The 21273-nt window shown below is 35.8% G+C and overlaps 3 protein-coding genes across 3 annotated transcripts; 2 read left to right on the top strand and 1 right to left on the bottom strand.

The window, feature by feature from the left end:
* Positions 1 to 1865: 1865 nt before the first annotated feature.
* Positions 1866 to 8314, top strand: LOC135681437 (uncharacterized). Its single transcript, XM_065195918.2, has 5 exons — positions 1866 to 2227; positions 4260 to 4559; positions 5907 to 6098; positions 6463 to 6622; positions 6672 to 8314. The coding sequence occupies exons 1-4, from the start codon at positions 2135 to 2137 to the stop codon at positions 6607 to 6609; spliced, it is 732 nt and encodes a 243-aa protein (XP_065051990.1). The 5' UTR covers positions 1866 to 2134; the 3' UTR covers positions 6610 to 6622; positions 6672 to 8314.
* Positions 8315 to 8778: 464 nt separating this feature from the next.
* Positions 8779 to 11237, bottom strand: LOC135681436 (PHD finger protein 14). Its single transcript, XM_065195917.2, has one exon. It carries the CDS (start codon positions 11146 to 11148, stop codon positions 8854 to 8856), a length of 2295 nt encoding a protein of 764 aa, XP_065051989.2. The 5' UTR covers positions 11149 to 11237; the 3' UTR covers positions 8779 to 8853.
* Positions 11238 to 14033: 2796 nt separating this feature from the next.
* LOC135681572 (uncharacterized) lies at positions 14034 to 19940 on the top strand. Its single transcript, XM_065196111.2, has 3 exons — positions 14034 to 14185; positions 17428 to 18582; positions 19346 to 19940. Exons 2-3 carry the CDS (start codon positions 17433 to 17435, stop codon positions 19789 to 19791), a joined length of 1596 nt encoding a protein of 531 aa, XP_065052183.2. The 5' UTR covers positions 14034 to 14185; positions 17428 to 17432; the 3' UTR covers positions 19792 to 19940.
* Positions 19941 to 21273: the final 1333 nt, after the last annotated feature.

The following is a 21273-nucleotide window of genomic DNA, read 5'->3' as shown; positions in this document are numbered from 1 at the left end:
TACAGCAGCTTCTTGTTATTAACATCGATGTGAACCAAAGGTCACCCTTTTTTCTTTATCCACCGCATGAATCCTCCCCTCCCAAATTTTTTCTAAAAATCAAAGATTAATGTTTTTCTTAGCATTGTCGAACTGTCTATTCTGAGTGGTGTAGTAATTTGTTAAATTTTAGCCTGGGAGATGCAATTTTAGCCATTCTAGAAGACTTGAGTTCAAAAGTTTTCTTCCGCGTCGAACCCAACCATGGTGGGTCCTCCTTTGTCACTAAACTTGATCCTTAGCCCAACCCCAGATTCAATTTCGTGCGTGCTGCCTCTGTCCGATTCAATAGTGTGATTCAATGCTTGAAAACTTTCAAGTTAGTGAAAAGAACTATACTACTATTTAATAACTACTAAAGAATAACAAACTTGAAACATGGCTGATAAAATCGCCCATAAGCAGTGGCGAAATGGACTAAGGTTACCTTTAGTTAAAAAACTAAGGGCCCCGAAACAAAAATTTGCTCTATGTTATTTTATTCTGAAGCTGGTATTCTGGATATAATAAACGAGTTCAAGGGGCCGACAGCCTGTATGAAACATCAGTGTAATTGAATAGAATGTCTTTGATTAGTATTTTATGTTTTGCCTACCGTATTTCCTCGAAAATGGGTCGACTCTCGAAAATAAGCCAATTCAAAATTGCTTGATATTTTACCGAACCACGATCGAGAAGGTCAAATATTAGGATTACATAACTTTTCCATTCATATTCGCATTTTTAGTCAAAACTTATTTATGGAATTTAGGATTCAAGTTGCAAAAATCGATTCCCCTTCGTGGCACGATATATAGATAGGGCGCAAAAATCGACTTGGCCACCCCAGGGAAAACATAGCCACCCAGCCACTGGATGTCCTATCCAAATAACTTTCAAATTTAGTTTGTCTTTCTTTTTCTAAAACTTACGAACAGGCATACATATATATTAATTTATTACATATGATAAGTGTTCTTCAATTATAATTGTATTTTACGAAATTGCCGGTGCCATATGCGTCTCGGTAACCTTATACATTTCGGTCCGGGTACACAAATGCATGACAATTTTGGTTAACGTACCAAAACATTTAAACAATAGGGTACCAAAATGAATAGTGGAATTTAGCATGCGAACCGGTCCGGGTACACAAATGTTCTGGTTCATATTGTTCAGAAAGTAAAGAACAATCGAGCTTTTTTTAACAAGGGGGTGCTGTGATTTCCTTTGTTAGATTTATGCAAAAAGCACAACATTAATGGTGATTCCAAATTTTACATGAAAATTTAAAACACTTTTATGGATAATGTAAATAAAATTTGACATAGGCGCTGGAGCCCCCCTCCCCAATAATTGTCAAACTCTATTATATTTCCTATATAACAGTGTCCTGAATGGGAGCGAAACAATTGGCAGCCCCCATATGAATTTCGCTCCGACGGCACTGGTTCTGATTTTTTTAAATATGAAGAGTGTCAGACGAAATGCTTTAGCTTTTCCCAAAATGTTTGCTCTTGCAATGCCATTTTTATTTTTTAACCACCAAAAAATTGTTATTATAATTTTTCTCCACTAAAATTCTTATGAGAAAAACCCCGCCAAGTATTCATGCCAGATTATGATTCCAGGCAAAGGGTAAAGGAATATACACAGTAATACGCCAGTGGGCGGAAAGGGTATGGCATGCAGTGGGCAGAACTCATTATTTAGTATAATGATCACAAAAAACGCTGCGTAGAAGCCTTACGTCGTATACATTAATCATCTTATATCGTACGATTGTAGCGTGGTAGCTAACTGTTGTTGTTGTTAACTAATTCTGGTTATGTTCTGTTTTACTGAAGCGGCCTAACTCTTTTTTCGTTCGTGCTTGACTCATGTCAACGAAACATCTAATTACTTTTTACAATTAGAAGGTTGATCATTTCAGATAACTTTTCTAAAATCTCGTGCCCCTGAGTCACACAAAGAAATGCTGCTGCGTGGGAGCTTTGTAAATCTCGGCTGCGGCGGCAAAGAAAAGGAGAAATCACACTGTGTTGATGCAAACCTGCTTGTGCATGTTGAAGAGGCATCTCGCTACCATTTCTTTCAAATTTGAAATCCTGTAAATATGTTAGGGAATATTGCAGCCAAAGAGCAGCTAGGTGAATCAAGATGCAGGGCTCTGGTTTACTTGAGAACCTATTTGAAGTTCCTGTTGATGGTAAGCAAAAGTTATGTTTACGCTACGTGCACCCTCCTGTCTTTCATTGATTTCTGAGCCTATTTGAAGACAGGGGACAACACAACTTGAGAGTTGCGAGAAAACCAAAAATTTTTCCCAAATGGGAATAAAATCGTTAATCGAAATATGCTCTTCAAGAAATGATAGATGCTGTTTAATAAAATTTTTTTGCTTCCAAAAATATTAGAAACTAATAGATGAAAAAAATCAGATAAAAGTTGCCCTGAATAAAGGCTAAAGAAAATCTTAAAAGTCTTGTTGAAAATTGGTGTCTGTCCTAGCATTTTGTTTTATTGCTGGGCAATATGGGAGCACAACTATTGAACAACCTCCGAAAGACTATATAAAAACACTAAAAAGAAAAAATTTACTTTATCACTTTTAAGGATCAAATTTACCATTCATTGGGACTTTTAAGAATTCCCCTTCATATCTTACTATAAATCATAACTCCTTTGCACCTTTTGTAATTAGAAAGACTATCTTTTTATAAAAGTAAAACCTCACCTTAAGCAAGGTGAACAATGTACTTTATAGGAAAATGTACTTTATAGGAAAACTTCTCATACCTCCTGATGAAGCTAGTTCATCACTGAGGATGGATATTATCTTCATCCATTGCCAAAATATGCTCTTTTAGACCAGAAAGACCAAAATTTCATCATTCACGCCAGGGTGCATTTCATGTCAACTGTACGCCGAAGTTCCAGCAGGACATTTGTTTAGCTACGCTGAAAATATGAGCAGTTAATAAAGCTGTAAATATTTGCACGCCAGACAAAGAAAAATTAAGCAAACTGTGGTGTATGAGTCTTTATTTGATACTTTTCATGTTTACTATGTACATGGCTTCCTGTTTAGCACACCAAAAAACGTGAACAGCAAAAAGTTTTTATTGGTTTGCATGCCGAACGCCAAAAAAAACCTGAGTGTATGCCAAAGATCTTCGGGCCTAAGTACATGGAATGAACCCTGGCATTCACATCAAAATTATATTTGTCAGCTTGGTAATCTATATTTTTACTAATTTTTCTCCTAACGTTATCTTTCTCACTTTCTTTTTATTGACTAACAGTTTGTTTTGTATATCTCCCAGTATAATGGTCCCAGTTTATATCTGTGTCATTTTGCTACTTGCACTTCAACTGCATGTCTGCTATCCTTAGCCACTTTTTTAACTCAGAATGCTCCATATTTTTAACATATTCTTCAACATAGCACTTTTTAACTGTATGTTTGTTGCTCTCTTCTTTATAGCAGCATGGTTTTCAGTGCTTATTTTTGTTTTTCAATTAAGTTGCTTCAGTTTCTTTCAGTTCATATTTTAAAAGTTGCTTTAGAACTGCTCTTGGTTAAAAGTCTTCCACTGGATGCTTTTGTTTCTCAATTAGAATTCTAGTTTCAGAAACATGCTTATAATGACCTGGCCATTTGGGATCTTTGTCAATCACAGGAGATATCCAAATAAATGTGGCACAAAAATTGCATAGTGTACCATCTGATAGTTTCTCCAAGCCTTTTTGTGAATGCTAACTTATAAAAAATTATTAAATGCCTAGGTAAGAGGTGAAAAATGAAATGAGAGCACTCTTGGCAACTATTTGAAACATTGCACTGAGCTTTTTGATCTGTTAAACTTTTTTTAAGGCCCCAAGAACTATCCTACTTACCACTGGTCTGGTGAAAGGTTTTTAGTTCCAAGAAAATGAAAGTTTTAGATGACACCAATTGATAGGGCAGGAATTTGTATCTAAATTTTCCCCTTGTTTAACTTTGAAGCTCAGAGTTTCCGTAGCTAGCTTTTTTGTGGGCAATTTTAATGAGAAAGTTAACCCAATTCTAATCATGTCTTTATAAAAATTATTCTTAATTATAGGTAGGCTTTTAAATGAGCTTAAGATTTCTGAATTTCTTTACCATCCTACTGGAATGTTATACCTTTTGCAAATACATTGTAATAAGAAGAACATTAATTATTTCAATAGCACTATGTAATACCCTTGATTTTCAGGCCTTGCCAGTGGCAGCTGTTGGCTTGTCATTTCCCTTTGATAATGTGGCCTATATCCACCAAGTCAATGATTCAGCATGGTTCAACTTAACTGTGAAGTTCCCCTTCCATTATGGTCAAGACACTGTTTTTTATACCAATGAGACCATTCCAGCTGAGTTCCAGTTTGACAAGGAGATTGAAATTTGTAGCTGGTTATTCTTTGGTATAAATGTGGTCTGGTTTATAATGGCCTTTGCTATCTTGCTAACTTATGTATCTGTCCATGGAGGAGAGAAGATGGAAAAGGCTGCAACAACAGTATGTATTTTTTACTGTTTTATAAAAGCTTGATAGCTTATTGTGTAACAGAAATATAAGTTGAAAAAAAAACTAATTATATTTTGCAAAAGAGCCTAAGATTTTGCTGACCTTGGAGGACATTGATTGAATAGCTTAGAAAACAAGCTGGAAATATAGAAACCCTTTAGGTATTTGGAAAATATACTGCTTTTATTTTGATTTTTCTGAAATGCTCTTTTGTGCAAAAAGCTGCGAAAAGGGTTAAGCCAAATTCCAAGAAGGTGCTCAAGCCCCCAAGTCTCCACAGAACTGAAGGTTTTGCATCTTAAAATATTGGTTGTGTTGTGTTGTTTGTAGAATTATTGTTAGTATCTCTACTTTGTTAAAACCATGACAAAATTTTATCAAATTTTTTCGAAATTTTAGAAAGGTTTCCAAAAATTTTTCCAACAAAGTTTATACTCCGAAATTTATCTGAAGAACATTTCATTTAGCTGGTTGAATTTGGTTGCTAACGACTCCAAATATCTGAAAGTAGAAATTTTGTGATTTATATTTTGTATTTGTATTTGTATTTTTTTCTACCTAGCATCCACAGGTAAGTATTTTTAGGACACTGAGAAGCTCACTCTAGGTGAAAGTTTGGTCATGCCAGGGACTGGAACCATTGACCCTTGGGTCTGTAGTCAGCGTCTCTAACAACTGAGCCATCCTTGCACCTTAACGGTATCCACACATGCCAGTGTAAAGTGATGATAAACAACAAATCAATAAAACATGCTAGATTCCAAATTATGCAAGATTTTATGCTAATTGACAATTTTTGGCGAATATTATGCCAGATCTGGTTACACTGATACTCTATACTCATGAAATGTTTATTACAACTCTTCCTGAAAGCATCCATCAAGACCACTATCTAGAATTCCTATGCTGGGCACCTCAACCTTGATTTTCTTAATGTCTGCACAATCTTTGAGGAAGACTTTGATAAACACTGTTTTTCCTCATTGTTTTGGTTCTTTGACACTTAGACCCTTATGTGCAATGTGCAAGGATGGCTCAGTTGTTAGAGGCGCTGACTACAGACCCAAGGATCCGTGGTTCGAGTCCTTGACATGACCAAACTTTCACCCAGAGTGAGGAGAGTAGCCAGCTCTCTGTAATTCCAGGCATAAGAATCACGAGGTGTGGTCACATCGAGAGGAAGGACCAGGACACTGCTCGATAAGCATAAGCTTCTCAGTGTCCTAAAAACTACCTTCAGATGCTAGGTAGCAATAAATACAAATATATAAATACACTTAGACCTTAGTTTAGATTAATCAATGTGCCAAAATGACATTTTTATCTTGTCATCTTCAGGATGGATTCATCAGTTGTTCAATGGCACTCATTGGGGCTACATTGACTGGAATTTGGCTGTACAATGTGATAAATTTGAGAAAGTTAGTTTTTGGACAAGTTAATTTTGTCTACAATGGACCAAGCCAGTGTCTCAGGGGCAATTATTGCATCAAAAGCCTGCCAGACTTCCTAACTCTGTATATTGCAGCAGTAAGTTATTCACCAGACTTTGTTTTTCTGCCTACTGAACTTATATGATTATTAAAGATATTATATTATATCATGTTATATTACATTATATTATGTAACATTGTTTTATATCACATTATATTATTGTAACATTGTTTTATATTACATTATATTATTGTAACATTTTATCATATATATTATATTTTGTTATGTTTTAGTAACATACTTAGGCTCCCTATTTTTAGGATGGAAACAGACTGTCCTCACATGCTGTTTATCTTCCATGAATAAACTGGTACCAAGCTAAAATTACTGTTAACTTTTCTAATTAGTTTGAACTTTGTTCTAAGCTTGTGACATCATAATAAACATTTTATTTTCATAGGGAATTGGTTTCTTTGCTTCTCTTTGCTGGGGAATCAATATCTTTGTAGCACTGAAATTCACATCAAAGTATCACCGTGCTGGTAATTTTGCCTGGAACTTGGAAATGAGCACTGAACACCCAGATGATTTTCAACAACAGCATTGAAGCAGTGTGTGTTATTAAGCGTTTAGCACCATTGCAGGTTCTGGGGTTTTGTGCTGTTAGTTGGGATCTCAATATAAAAGTCATTTTGTAAGTAATCAACATTTATTTTGATTGATAACTCAATAATTTCTTAAATCCTATTGGTAACTTATAATTTGATTGACTTGTTGTATCATATTAACTAAATTGACTGTCTTCTTAATTGAGAAGAGTATTTGTAAATAATTAAGGTCAATTTGATTGAAATGACTCACTTTTTTCAACTACAAAAAATCAGTTACTTTACCAGAAAGACTATCTATAAAAGATAACCAAAGGCAAAACAAATTAACTGTATTGCAATTAAATTTGATTCACCATCAAATTTTACCATCTTTAAGCAAGGCATAGGCACAGTAAGAAAGTCTTGTGCACAATTAGGATGGAAACAACCTCAAATAATGTGACATCTTCAAGAAATGGTGTAAATAGTGTTTTTTACAGATGTACCCAGGACCTGAGACCTTAAGTACCCTAGGTTAATTACCCATCTCTTTCAAATGTCTGCACGGTCTACATATATCTAGTGCTTTTAATTTAATGCAATGTGAACCTTGTCCAATAAGCCTCCATAGGTTTCATATCTGGTGTACCATATTTTTTAGTTATAATTTCATTTAATATTGTGTATCAATTTTCAATTTCAATTTTAATGCAATTAAATGATAGTGCAAATAAATATACACTGTCATGCAATCAGTGGTTGATTCCACATTATTCATGATGTAAATTAACTGGATCAATGAAATGACTAGCAGAATATCCCCAAATTATGTCAATGGCAGAGTACATGGACAGTTTCTTCAATTGAGTTTTGGGAGTGACATTTGAAATTCTAAAATTAATATTAAATAAGTTCTGATTAGAAATGTATGTCACATAATGCCAAATAATGTATAATGCTACAAAGTATAAAGCTGGAAACCAATTTGGAAGTTATTTTTTGGACTAGCTGATTGATATTGCAAAAGTTAGAATGATTCCCTACAATGTCATGGAAACAATGTCATAAAGCAAGAACTATAATTATTCAATTATGTTTTTTTTGTTAGAATAATACAGTTCCCAAATTTTAAAATATCAAAATGAACATGGTAAAGCTGAAGGTGACAGTTTGTCATGCACCTGCTTTTTGCTTCTCAAAAGCCTGTTGGGTATTGTCATTAACCCAGCCTTTTGGAGGAACAAACATACTGCCATTGCCTTCAGATGTCATAAAGTTGGCTATATTAACTTTAGTTGGGATGTGATTAACACCACCACTGATTTATCATCAGAGATCATGTGTCCATGTTTTGGTAATTTGAGAGTCCCTTTGTAATTTTCTAGCTGGAAATGCCAATGATGTAATTTTACTTGTTTGATATAATTGTTTGATGTTTTCTATTGTATTTGATGATTCCTTGCAAGTGTAGTTTGTCTTTTTGGAGAATCATTCACATAATATATATTTTATAATTAAACCTTTGCAAAGTTATTTTTGAAATAATTAAGAGAACCTTAGATAAGTATGATAGAAATTAAGTATCACTAGCTGTTGTAAATTGATAGAGTATATTTGGTTAATAAAATTGAAGTTGTGATTATTTTTTATTTATTAATTACTGATATTTTGGAATTTGGACATGCTGGGAGATAGAATTCGTTTATAAAAAGGGTTTGCTTATTTTTGTCTGTCCTTTCCTCTTTAGCCAGTGAGTTAGGTGACACTTAAGAAATAAGATTTAAAATAGAAATGACCTTTTAAAAAATTTTCCAAACCAGTGTCATCATGTTATTGTATTGTAGAATTAAACATTTGAAGCCACCTTAAGAAAAGTTGATAGAATCTTAAGTAATAATATTAAGGGAATGAGCCCTCAGCGATCCTTGGACTTCTTAAGGAGGGGCTTCAATAAGCCTGCTACTACCATGAGATGTATTGGTGAAGATATAATATGCACTTTTTGGGGTCTTTGTTTCAAGCATGAAGCTCTCAGCAAGAGAGATCTGTTGCCATAATAAAATTTTCTGGGGGTTTTTCAGCAAATGTTTGCTTTGTCACTAGCTGGGCATATGAAGCATATGAATGACCACACATTTTGGGTCAATTGAAAATGTAAGAAAATTCACAAAAACCATTGCCACTCATTTCAATCTTGAAACTTTTGATATAAAAACAGGACAAATAACAAATCAAAAAGCTTTTTGTACAAGCAAAGCTCACTAAGAATCAACATCATTAGCTGATAATTCTGACAATGGTTTTTCATCTTCACCTTCATTGCTTTCGCAATCATAATCTTCCTCAGAGTCAACACAGTCGTTGCAGAACCACATATATCCTCTCTTTTTTGGGTTCCCTTTCAGCTTTGGTTCACAGCAATCAAAATGAAAACAATTGTGACAATCATCACACCTAACCGTATTTTTTGAATCACCATCCTTTGAACATACATAGCATGGATCTAGGTTTTCAGCTACTTTCTTTTTCCTTCCTTTCCGTTCAGGGACTTTGACAACCACTATATTTTCTCCAACATTTTCATCACTTAACAAGCTCTTATCATTTTCATTCATCTTTACAGCTCTTTTGGGCCCTTTGCCTTTTCCTTGATAATTACCATTTTGCTTTCTTTTCTTGGCTTTTTCTTCCACAGGTGTAAACTTCTTAGGGGCATTGCTTTTCCGTTTTCTTTTCCTTGAAGATGGCCCTTCATCATCAATTGACACTTCACTGTCACTTTTGTCACATTCTGTGCATTGCCATATCCACTTCGGACCTTTCTTTGGTAAAGCTGTGAGTGGTGGATCAAGACATCCAATGTGGTAGTAGTTGTTACATGTGTCACAAAGTGCCAACAAATGTTGATCATGAGTTCCATTACATGTTGCACATGCCTTGATCACAGACTCAATAACAGTATCTGATACTTTTCTTTGCTTTTTCTTTGGTTTAAGTACATTTGGTAGTGGCACATTTCTACCAGAAATTTTTTCCAAAGCACTATGTATCAGGGTACAACTTACGAACAAGTTGTTCTTTGTTGCTTTGCATTTTTCAAGATCTACCTTTAAATTTTCAAGCAAATTCTGTAACATTCTTTGTTCCTCTTTTTTGTTTTCAATAATTTGTCTAAAAGGCACTTCTTTTGACTGGTACTGGGAAACAAGGGTCTCTCGTTTTAAGAAATGGTTTACAAAATCATTTGATAGTGATGGTCTTGCGCTGTTACCAGAATATGGCAAAGCTATTTCTTCTGACGTTGTTGAAAATCCTCTTAACTCTGCCTTTTTCAAAAGAAACTTAGAAATCTCCGAGCATGATGTCAATAGCCTGGGAGTATCAACTGTTTGAAGTGTAGCTGGTGTAAGGTTTCTTCTGAATTCTAAGTATTCTTCCTGAGCTCTTTTAAAAGCACTTTCAATTCTAAATTTGTCATCTGGATCACAACTGCGGTTAAAATCTTTTATATGTGTCTCAAAAGAATTCCAGTGGCTAATTCTATGTCTCATAACAGTTTTGTCAGTATGCATTCTGCAATGGGCATACAAAGGATCCGCATCATCATCATTCAAATGTCCAGCTGCTGGAGCTTCTGTGAGCAGTCCATGTTTTTGAGCACATGAAACATGGAAGAATGTTTTACAAAGACCAGCATCACACTGAATACATATCCCAGTTTTGCTAAATCTCTTGTCTTCACACAATGAGCACTCTCTTGCAGACCAACGGTTTGCTGAAATATCATCAAGAACAACTGTCTGCAGCCTATCAACATCTCTAAACCCGACACCTGGCACATAGAGAGCACAAATAAGATGAACCCACTGCCCATTATCCGCCTGCTTTAAAATTCCTCCTTCTACAGGGCAAAGCTCACAGTGTCTGCTACATTTTGCTTTGCAGGCATCACAAAACCATGGCTCTGTATCAGTGTCAGAGTCACTTTTGTCATCAGATTCATCATCATTTGCATCACCATAGCAACCTTCATGTACTGTAATCCCACACCAGTCACATTCTACAAGTTCATCTTCTTCTGTGCTTTCATTCTCCAAGCAGATTCCACAAACTGGGAGGTTAGACTTTTTAGGCTTAGAGGGTTCTTTGCTAGAAGTGTCAGCCTCTTGAAATGTGTTTAGTGAATCTGATATAGTCATGTCATTCTCGTCATGTTCATCCCCGACAGATTCTTCCGATTCACTTTCGTCTTCATTTTCCGCAAAATTTTCATCATCCTTCGAAGCATTTTCTTCATTTTCTTCCAGGTCCGAGGAGCTCTTATCTCTTTTGTTAGCTTCATCTCCAGAATGATCCGACAAATCGTCATCATCTTCATCAGAGCTGGCGACAAAATCTTCATCGTCTTCGCTATCACTAAACATTGTTTGAAACTGAATTAGCTGTGCTTCAATTGTAGGTTTTACCTTCCTTTTGTTCGGTCCCCTGTTCGAGAAAGACCTTGGTAAGGCGCCAATGGGCTCCTTTTTACTGTCACTGTCGCTTTCATTTTCCATGTTGATTTATTAACACATGAAAAGGACTGTTCACTTTTCTCGCCCGGTCAAATGACACAGTTTTGTCAGGCCTATCCCGCCACATAGTGTGGCCGCCTCGTTCTGAAGGAAGAGATTTCCTGTGCTCCTACGCAGCACACACCGCAGATATTTTTCAGCGATCCCGTACTTGTTAAAACCGTAAGCTGTTATAGTTTTTGTAGCCATTTGTAGTTATAGTAATCTCATTCACTTTGCATGACAAATTATTAATTATTATTATTATAAAAAAATGCTAACTTCGAAAAAGCAAACAGATCTTTTTTCTCTAGGGAATATTCTCAAACAAGATTTTTGTGAAGGTATATGCTAAAATGAAAAAGGCCAAAGGCCTTTTCTCTTTCACCTATTGTCATTGATCATTTGAAAGATTGATGGTTAGAAAACGATAATTTTTTCTCAAAATATCATACTCACTACAATTTGGATTTCAAGAAAATCGCTTCAATGACCTTGCACTGATTAGGATGATTGAAGAAACTAGATCGACTCTTGACACTGAGCGATTTTGCTTTGGTATTTATTTAATCTTCAGTAAAATTTAGAATTTGTTCGGCATTATATTATGCTTGCTAAACACAAATGTCTAACAGAAATTAGAATTTCACTGCCAGTTAATCTGGCTCTAAAAAAATGACAATTACATCTGCCTCTGGTGCTTCTCAGGAATCAATGCCTGGTCCTCTGTTTTTTCTCATTTTCATCAACGACTTACCCAATGCCTTTATTTAAACACAATTAAAGCTATGTGCATAGTTTACATTCTTCTTCACTTTAAGTCTTTACTGACACCAAAATCAACTTAGGTAAAAAACACATTTATAGAACTAAAAATGTTGAATTTCTAGGATTTCTTCTAAATGGAAATTTTAGTCAAAAGTATCATCTACCCAAACTTTCCAATGTAAGAACCTGTGGCATCATATTCAAAATTATAAATCTCATTTCTATTGAAATACTGGTTATTGTTTACAATTCATTGTTTATGTCTTTTCTACAGTACTATCATATCTTCGAATCGTAGAAAGATGTCTAGTATTTACACGCATTAACATTAGTTCCCCATTATCAACACATTTTTAAAAACCTGAATACTTAAGACTTTAGGATGTTTTTCAAATAAAACTATTGTGCTTTGCATATAAATCAACAAAGATGACTAGCCTTCCATGTTTTAATAATATCTTCTTCTCTTCTACTTCTTTACATCAACATGTTACAATCCAATCCAGCCGTGGAAATATATTTTAACTCATCGAAATAATTTTTAATATGTCTTGAGATCTAATGAATATTTGGGTTCAAAAATGTGGGAAGATCTCCTAAAGCATAGGTGTAGAAGTCATAAACGCTGGAAGGGCTGCAGCTGAAACCCCCCCCCCCCACCCACCCTCCCCCACCCTAATCAGGCAATATTTTTAGTACTACACGCTCAATTTGCACAACTCCATCTCAATAAAGCAGAAATATTCGGGTAAGTTCCAAACTAAGCCCCCAAACAACTTGGATACGCTAGGCCCATGTCCTTTAAAAATATGAAATTTTCCTCATATATGGTCATCGAAAAAATCTATTAAAGCTTCGCTTTGGTCGGTTATTTGTTGCTTGGTTTCTATTCGCAACTTTATGGACCAAGCCAAATTAACATTGATCGCTAGAATGCTTCAAATATTTTGTTGGTCATCTCTCGACCAATAATCGACATTTATAAACTGACATGCCATATTTAGAGACTTTTCATGGAGGTTCAGTGGCAAATCTCCATTCTGTTGCCATAGCCTAGTAAATGCGTCCACTTAACATCCTAGCTCAGTTCATCACTACCGAGTTTCCAAAAGAAACAAAACATGAGTGTGGCCGTATTTTGCATCAAGCAAAAGATTACCCTGGGTACCAGACCTCAGGGGTGTGGTACCCATGTAGCAAAATACGTTTTTTTCAGTCATATCTTTTGACGTGTTTATTTTACAACATAGTTTTTTATGATCTTTTGTTCATTTTTTAATGTTCTTTCGAACGATACCATGACCCACCAAGATCGCGTATCAAAAGAGAAAATCCCGGCCACCCTATTTGCTTGCTTATTTTACTTTTCGACATATATAATATAATCCTGTTTTGTTGACTTCAAAATAATTTTTTTTCTTTATCAAAGTTCAATTAAAACTGATGTAACATTTAGGCCTATATACTTTTATATTGTTATTTAACCTTGCGCAAGAGGGCACTGGACTCTATAACCGATTTGGTTTATTCAAGTATCCTGGACAACATTCTATCATGTAATTTAAAATATTGTCATTAGTTGATGTTTTTTATTGTTGCTCTCAGGCACCGCGCAACCATTGGGCTAGCAGGGGCTATAGCCCCTCCACTTTTTTGTGATAATACGTTAGAAAACCTTTTGGAAAGTTTACTATTTGTTATGCTTACCTTGCGGGATAACAAAGCTTACGTTTTGTTATCCCCCAAGCTAATTTTATCAATTTTTATAGCTATTGATATCTTCTCTGAACCAGATTGTTTATAAAATCCCAGTAGAAATAAGCCAGTATTTTCTTAAAGGGGCGTTTTCCAGCGTTCTAGAGGGCGTGGCCTCAAAAAATTTCGGTCACGCCCTTTTCAGCCCTCCCACATGTGAACAGGTGCCCCGTCCCTGGTCTCTCTCCTATTTCTAATTTTATATTACATACAGTATATACATTACATTGTAAATGGTGTTGTTGAATGACATGAAATTGAAAAATTGAAATTGATTTGCGCGAAGGCCCGAAAACGCGTATCCCGCAAAGACCCGAAAACGCGTATCCCGCAAAGACCCGAAAACGCGAATCCAGCAAAGAACCGAAAACGCAAATTCCACAAAGACCCCGAACACGAGATTCCCTCGAATTCCGCTGACTCTGCATATTTCGCATGGCCATTTGAGACACTTGGGTTGACAGGTGTAGGCCCATGGCAAGAACTGTTTGAATGGTCAGGGACTATTTGAAATGAAGTAAGCTGCTTATACACGTTTATTTATTAGAGCCCTTTGCTCCAGTTTCAGTCTGGTGTTTTTTATTTTTTCGCACACTTTCAGCCTCACGTGTTTTTAATTTTTGTAATCGAATTTCATGTCCAATGCAAAGCAAGCAGTGTCTAGGCATAACATGTTCATGTTCATGATAAAGTAATCAAAGCGTTGTCTCAAGGGCTCCAACCCCAGTTGGAAAGTAGGTAGAGGGAGACGGGGGGGGGTGGAATTTAACAATCATCAGTGTCGTCGGAACGAAATTTCTATAAGGGCAGGGGGGGGGGGGGTTGCTGCCCATTCTTCACATTCGGTACACTACAGTTTGACAACTATTGGAAGGGCTCCAGCCCCCCGCCCCCTGGTACTGACCACCCTAATCATAACGAAATATTCTGTAAAAAGCTCTATTGTTTTGCAAAAATGGAAGACATCACCCTAGAGGCACCAGAAGCTGTGGCCGAGCAGGAAAATTTCTGGGTGTCCCCTGAAAATCATGCAAATGTGGGGCTGTATAAATCCTAGATTTAATGCAATTCTCCACTGCCTCCAGAGGAGAAACTCTAAGACAATATTTTGTTCCGCTCTCCTGCTTTCAGGAAAGTTTTAAAACCTGTTCTAAAATCCCATTTCATAAAGTGTTACGCCAATAAAGATCCACACTAGTGTTTGTGAAGTTTACCATCATAGCTTTATTACGACTTATTGAAGGCCTGAAAAAGTGCCTGGAGAAAACAAAGGAGATGGTGCAGTGCTTATGGATTTATCAAAAGCATTTGATTGTTTACCTCATATACTTCTATTAGCCAAATTGAAATCTTATGGCTTCAGGGACAACGTAATGGAATTTGGGTCTAATTTTTTCCGTTGGGTCAGTTTCCCCACCATTCAGTGTGTTTAAAAATGCATATGACTTCTTCAGAATAAAAAAACATTGGACCTTTACCTTTTCATGTAGTAAGTGACCGTCCAAAATAAAAATGATTTAATTGCATGTTGCTGATAGAGTTTCAAATAATGCCTATGATGCTTTGAGATAAGCCTGAGACATCCTCAGATAAAAAAGTTGAAATACATAAATACCTTTCATATTAAAAGAGGCGTAGCTCCAATTTTTCAACCTGTGGTACTTCCTTGACAATATTTTGCATTGCAGAGAATCTTAGCAGCCAGGTGCATAGAGTTATTAATAGAAAGAATTAGTAAAAGTTTCCCAGAGTTGATTTTAAATTTTGAAAACTTGATATCTCACCAGCTTGAACTGATTTGTCAAGTTTATAGCTAATGTCCAGTCACTGTTTAAATTGCTTTTAAAGATTTATTTTTTTCTTGTTGTCTGCTTGCCTGTCATCTTTGCTTCTATGGGCCTCTTAATATCAATTTGTGTATATATAACAGGATAACTTATCGAACTCTTGATTTCTTGCAAGTTATGCAGATAGTTGAATAAATTGTGATGTAGGTCTTCTTTAAGGAAGGGAGGGGGAGTACTAGTTTTGAGGTTTTTACCTGGTGGCTATAAAATGGTCCCATTCAAAGAAATAACACCAACAATTGGGGAGTATTTTAAGTAGTTGCTACCTCTTAGGTGGCACTTCTAATTGACTGCTAAGTTGAGTTTGTGTATGTTTTTAGCATCTTGTTTTATTCATAAGTAAAGCGGTAATATTTTGCTACTCTATCACAGTGATAGGGGAATCCTAAAGTTATAGAGATCCTATTTAAAACATTTTTACACACAGGTAGTTATACACAATCAGATACTAACATTTACTTTATAATCCCCTGTAAAACAGAGTTTTACACAATTGTTAGGTGGCGTTCTATGATTTTTTAAAACTAATTCAAAGTCCATTTCAAGACCCATTCAGTTCTTGGAAAATTCTGGTTGACTGAACCACTTGCAATTAAGAACGAGTGGAAATCACAAAACTCTTATATACAGGATGACGAGTATGACAAGATTCAAAATAAAGTTTTTTCTTTAGAAATAGAAGGTGTCTAATAACTTTATGGTATAAAGTTTTGGTATGGTCTTATTCTTTTCTCAAACTTATTGCGTAATCAGGATATTTTTTTGAACCAATAGAAAAAAGGACTTTTCTACTGCTGTTTATAATTTTTAAATGCCCCACATAAGGGTTGCAATTTGGCCGTCTTGTCGGCCAAATTCCTCCTATCTGACCGTTTTTCAAAGCTATTGGCCGTCGAAAATTGATTTGGCCGAAAAAGCAAAAGTTGGCCGACTTTTGGCCTCACGTCGAAAGCCACAAAGCTACAAAGAAAACGACAATTTTTGCACAGAGAATATTCAACATTTTGTTAAAATAATCTTAAAAATGCCAATGACGAAGCAAGAAATAAAGTTAAAGATAACAGAAAATTGAAATTGAAACAGGTTTGAGCTTTTGTAGCAAACAAAGCCAATTTTGATTACACTATTACTCCACAGAATTAGACAAAATGTAGCTTTTTGTATATTTTGTTTGGCTGGCCGAATTTGGCCATTAAAATATTTCGTCGCAAACCATTCCAAGCATCTGAAATTTTTTTCAAAAGTTTGCTGAATTCTTTCCCAACATTTGATTTCCGAGGTAAATGGGTCTTATAAACATTAGTTTGAAAAATTTTTTGCGGTACAGAATTTGAAAATGGCTTTGAAAAAAGCAAACATTTTACAACATACTAAAAGCTTTTTCGTCTGACACTCCTCAGAGCATAAACGTCGGAATCAGGGTCCGAAAGAACACGATGAAAAATATATACCCAGTTTTGGACCGAAATAAGCCAATCAGAAAAATGCAAGCACATTAACGGCAAAATTGTCCAATCAGTGCCGCGAGCCTAAAGAAAAATTACCACTGGAGTCCAAGAGAGAAAACGGACTCCTTTGTCACAAAATGCTGCTTTGTCAACATTTTTAGAAAAATATCTTTTTAGCACCCCCTCCCCCCCCCTCTCTCCGAATTGCAACTCCCGATGAGCTATTCATAGGTAGCGAATTTTATTATAAGTACTCATCATTACAAGCAACATAAGCAAATTTCATTATAGTTTATTTAAAAATTCTAGCTTAGCTTATTACATTGGATTCTCATCGCCGTATTGCTTTGTTCATGACTCGCTTTCAAATTTCATTATTCTGTGAACGGTTTTGTGTCTCTTGTTTGTAAAAGATGTTGTTTTTAACTGAGAATAAAGACTAAAATCATTTAATTTTTTCATAGACAAAATGACTAGTACAGCAATTCATGACATTGATAAGACGAATGTGCCGGATGTTAGCCCTGTGAGTGAATTATTACACCTGATCCGTAAGTACGAGGAGCAGGAATGTGTCCCCTTCATCACTGGTGACACGTTTGGTCTTCCGGGGTTGGCAAAAAAGTCTGGTTTGCATCTTGTAGAAGCAAAAGCTGTGCAGTTCCCTCCAGAAGATGAACGAGATGAAGACATTTTTGATAACTACGATCTGCAGCTGAAAGTGAAAATCCGCGCGGATACAAATGTGTTTGGTAGCAGTTCAGATGAGAAAAGAAAGCTGCTACGTAGCACGAAACAATGGTTGTGTGGTCGCCACAAAGAATACACGAAAATTCTTGATCAAGAAGTAACGAAATCAGAAGCTACGTTCCATGAAGTGAGTGCAAATGTGCTTGTAGAAAGTTACATTGGTCATGATTTTATTGGGGATGTAAAGGATTCGCCATTTTTTCACGATTTTTGGAATAAGTACATGAATAAGATTATCACAGAGGGTGTTTGTTATGCAAAGAATATGGTACCTGATAATTTGAGAAAAAGTCTACAAAAACATATTGACGAATTGGCTCAAAAGACTCCAGTTGACTACCATCCCAATTCAAATGATATTATAAGAGATCTGGTTCACCCAGCCTTGTACCCGTATATCAAAGGTGTCAGTAAGCTCGATAAAGGTGCGAAATTGCCGCCGAAACTTCCTGAAGAAAAGAGTGATTTTTGGGGACGTGATTACGAGGAATCGAAGTTTCAATGGCTCCCAACACCATTTAAAATAACTAGCGAAAGAAAATGCCTTGTACAAGAATACATCAACAATCTTGACCAAGCCATATTTTCTGATTTGTACCGAGATTTGGAATCATTGTTTGAAATTTGTTTACCTTTTTTCGAAGAAGTTTGGTCATATGCCAAAGCAATGGAGTTTTTTCAAGGAGATGATCATGACCATGGAGATGAATCTGATGAAAATCCTACACTGGAAAAAGAATCTGTGTCTTTCAGTGGACAAGAATTACAAATAATAGTGAAAATTGTGGATTACAAACTCCAGCCTGGTCAGTCTTATGAGGGTGTGTGGCATGCAGAAGGAATGTCACATGAAAATATTGTCATGACAGGTAAGGGGTACACACTGTTCTTAAAAGGCAAATCCATCGGAGGTATTTGGAAAAAAGCAACCTCAGGGATACCGAAATTTGGGGGTCATTTCCCCCCTGCCCTAGCAAAATTTAGCATCGCTGGAAAGCCTGGTGGCATGGGAAACTTTAGAGAAGCTTTCCAATCCGCAGAGACAATTTTGAGCATGCCTTTGATTTTATCTTATGGGTTGGGTTATGTTAGATGTTTCGGGAGTAAAAGAAAAGATTTTACCGGATTACGTGGAATTGGAGAAGCTGAGTGCATCCTTGAAATCGTCAGAAGCTTTCTTCTAATTCTGTAAATCAATTTGAAAGGGGGCGTACGTCATAAGAGTAGCTTTTAAATCTATGATTGAGCCAAGCCAAGTGTAATTTTATAATTTTCTTTTTCTATGTACCCCAAGCATGTCTTTGCTAACTTTAGCTATCTTTTGCAGATTATTTCTTGAAGGAATCTATTGGCAGGCCAGTTAAATCATTAGCAGCTTGCGTTTCTTTGCTAGCTATAGAGTCTGATACCTGTACGACAAAACCAGTTCTGTGTTCATGATTTATGCCGATGATGGTTTAGATATTCTTCTTTGCTGAAAATTAGAGCATATTGGTTAAGCAAAGTAAGCTTTAATGCCCTGGGGGTTTCTTTTGAAAAAACCTTGAAGGTACCAAGATCATTCTAGCCAAAAAATTGCATATCTATAGTAAATAAAAGTTTTTCTGGAGATAAAGTTTTTGTATTTTTCAGGCATTTATTTCTTGGATAGAGATACTTCAATCGAGGGCGGGGATCTAAGATTCAAACGGGCCTTCACAGCTGCCGAAAGGAGGAAGATCTTTTGGAATGTGCCTCAAGATCGTCCTACAGTAGTTAACCAGTTTGCTGCTGAAGGTTTCATGCCGCTTGGATACTTCCCAACAGCTGATGGCTACCTACTTGTTTTCCCCAATTGCCACATCCATAAGATATCAAAGATGGTCAACATGGCAGAAAAGGAATCGGCCAGCCGTCGTATCGTTGTGTTTTTCTTTGTCAACCCCGAGAGAAAGATTGTGTCAACGAAGGAGGTACCCCCACAGCAAAATGTTATTACCTTAAAATCAGCAAAAGATTATCGCCTGGAGCTAATGGCAGAACGCAAATATGACAAGGCGAAACTAAATGTACGGGACATCGAACTCTGTGAACACTAAAAATGTCTTAATATGTTATATTTTGTCTTTTGTCGTTTTAACTTTCAGATATACTTTTTAGTGAATGTTTTCTGTAATCAGAAAGCTCTATATATATATATATTCATCCTTATGATTTGATTTACTCTGCGATGATAATCTAGATGACTTAGTGATATTGAGAGAGAGAGAGAGAGAGAGAGAGAGAGAGAGAGAGAGAGAGAGAGAGAGAGAGAGAGAGAGAGAGAGAGAGAGAGAGAGAGAGAGAGAGAGAGAGAGAGAGAGAGAGAGAGAGAGAGAGAGAGAGAGAGAGAGAGACTAAAATGAAAATAAAACTCTGGTTAAGGTATAAAGGGGGACCGTGGCAAATTTTGACTTTTCGATTGGAATATTTTTTTTAAACTTATTTCACCATTTAGAAAAGTTCCTAATTGGTAATTTTGATTTATGCATTCCATTATGATCAAGATCAAAACAGAACTCTTTTTGATGGAGTGGGTTAGGGTGGTTTTTGGTTGTGCTCAAAATTGGCACAAAAATACCTGTGAATTCATAAACTTGCGAATTTACAACATTTAAGGATATTTTCGTAAACCTGCATTTTTTTATTCAAGGTAAATGTTTTCGTTAGAATTTTTTTCTTTGTTTGATTCAGTTGATTCCCCTATCTGATTTCTGTGTTGTAAAAAAGCTTTTCATTTTGAGTTTTTCAATTCATTTTATGGGGAGGGTTGCTCTTCGGCCTAGCTTTTGTTCAGAGTTAAAAACTTACAAAATCAATTTTAATAGAGTATGTTAATAACGAAACTTAGAAGTTTTCTCAGTTATTTCTCTACCAACATGATAAAACAATCTTGCTGCCATGAAATTTTTGTTTTGAGTCTGAATATATATTCTTAAAATATTCTAATCTTCTTCAAATCTGACTGATATGGTTTTAGGGGAACATCGCCCGTTCTTAAATGTACTTTGAATAGCGAAATATCTCAGTTCTGAGATTCCATGTTATGAACATCGCAAAACAGGCAATTGCTGAAAAATGAGAAACTAATATGCAAGTCGAGGCTGTGAAATACACTCATTTTTTTATAAGAAACAAAGGTCGATGGATGAGTACTCCAGTTTCTTAATGTTCTGGAAATTTCAATACTTATTGTTTCTTGAGAGTTTCTTAATTATGTTGTCATGAATGATGTTATGAAATGTTCGTGACCTTTTTTATCACGTCAAGAGATTCGCTTCCGTTCTGACACTGTATTTAGATGTGGGAAGTATACTTTTATCCCTTGTGTCTTACGTTCTAGGCCAACAGGGCAATCATGTTCTTGGGTTTTACAAAATTTTCCTTTTTCTCAATTTTATCACGATTCAATAGTTTCTTAATTTTTTTGCTTCGAGTATTGAAGTTTCTTAATTTTTTCTGACTGTCCAGTACTCGTTTCTTTTAGCCAGTTTCTTTTAAAAGATGAGTTTATTCTTAAAATATTCTTAAAAATTGGATGA

Source organism: Rhopilema esculentum, chromosome 12, assembly GCF_057945365.1.
Source record: "Rhopilema esculentum isolate cy_ngs chromosome 12, ASM5794536v1, whole genome shotgun sequence".
Taxonomy (NCBI): domain Eukaryota; kingdom Metazoa; phylum Cnidaria; class Scyphozoa; order Rhizostomeae; family Rhizostomatidae; genus Rhopilema; species Rhopilema esculentum.
This window is presented reverse-complemented; position numbering and strand designations above follow the sequence as displayed.

What these genes read in the sequence shown, in the direction of transcription:
- LOC135681572 (XM_065196111.2), top strand. Translation starts at nt 17,433, where the DNA reads ATGACTAGTACAGCAATTCATGACATTGATAAGACGAATGTGCCGGAT. An exon ending in TGAAAATATTGTCATGACAG is followed by an intron (nt 18,583 to 19,345) that starts GTAAGGGGTACA and finishes TGTATTTTTCAG; the next exon opens with GCATTTATTTCTTGGATAGA.
- LOC135681436 (XM_065195917.2), bottom strand. Translation starts at nt 11,148, where the DNA reads ATGGAAAATGAAAGCGACAGTGACAGTAAAAAGGAGCCCATTGGCGCC.
- LOC135681437 (XM_065195918.2), top strand. Translation starts at nt 2,135, where the DNA reads ATGTTAGGGAATATTGCAGCCAAAGAGCAGCTAGGTGAATCAAGATGC. An exon ending in ATTTGAAGTTCCTGTTGATG is followed by an intron (nt 2,228 to 4,259) that starts GTAAGCAAAAGT and finishes CTTGATTTTCAG; the next exon opens with GCCTTGCCAGTGGCAGCTGT. An exon ending in TAACTCTGTATATTGCAGCA is followed by an intron (nt 6,099 to 6,462) that starts GTAAGTTATTCA and finishes TTATTTTCATAG; the next exon opens with GGAATTGGTTTCTTTGCTTC.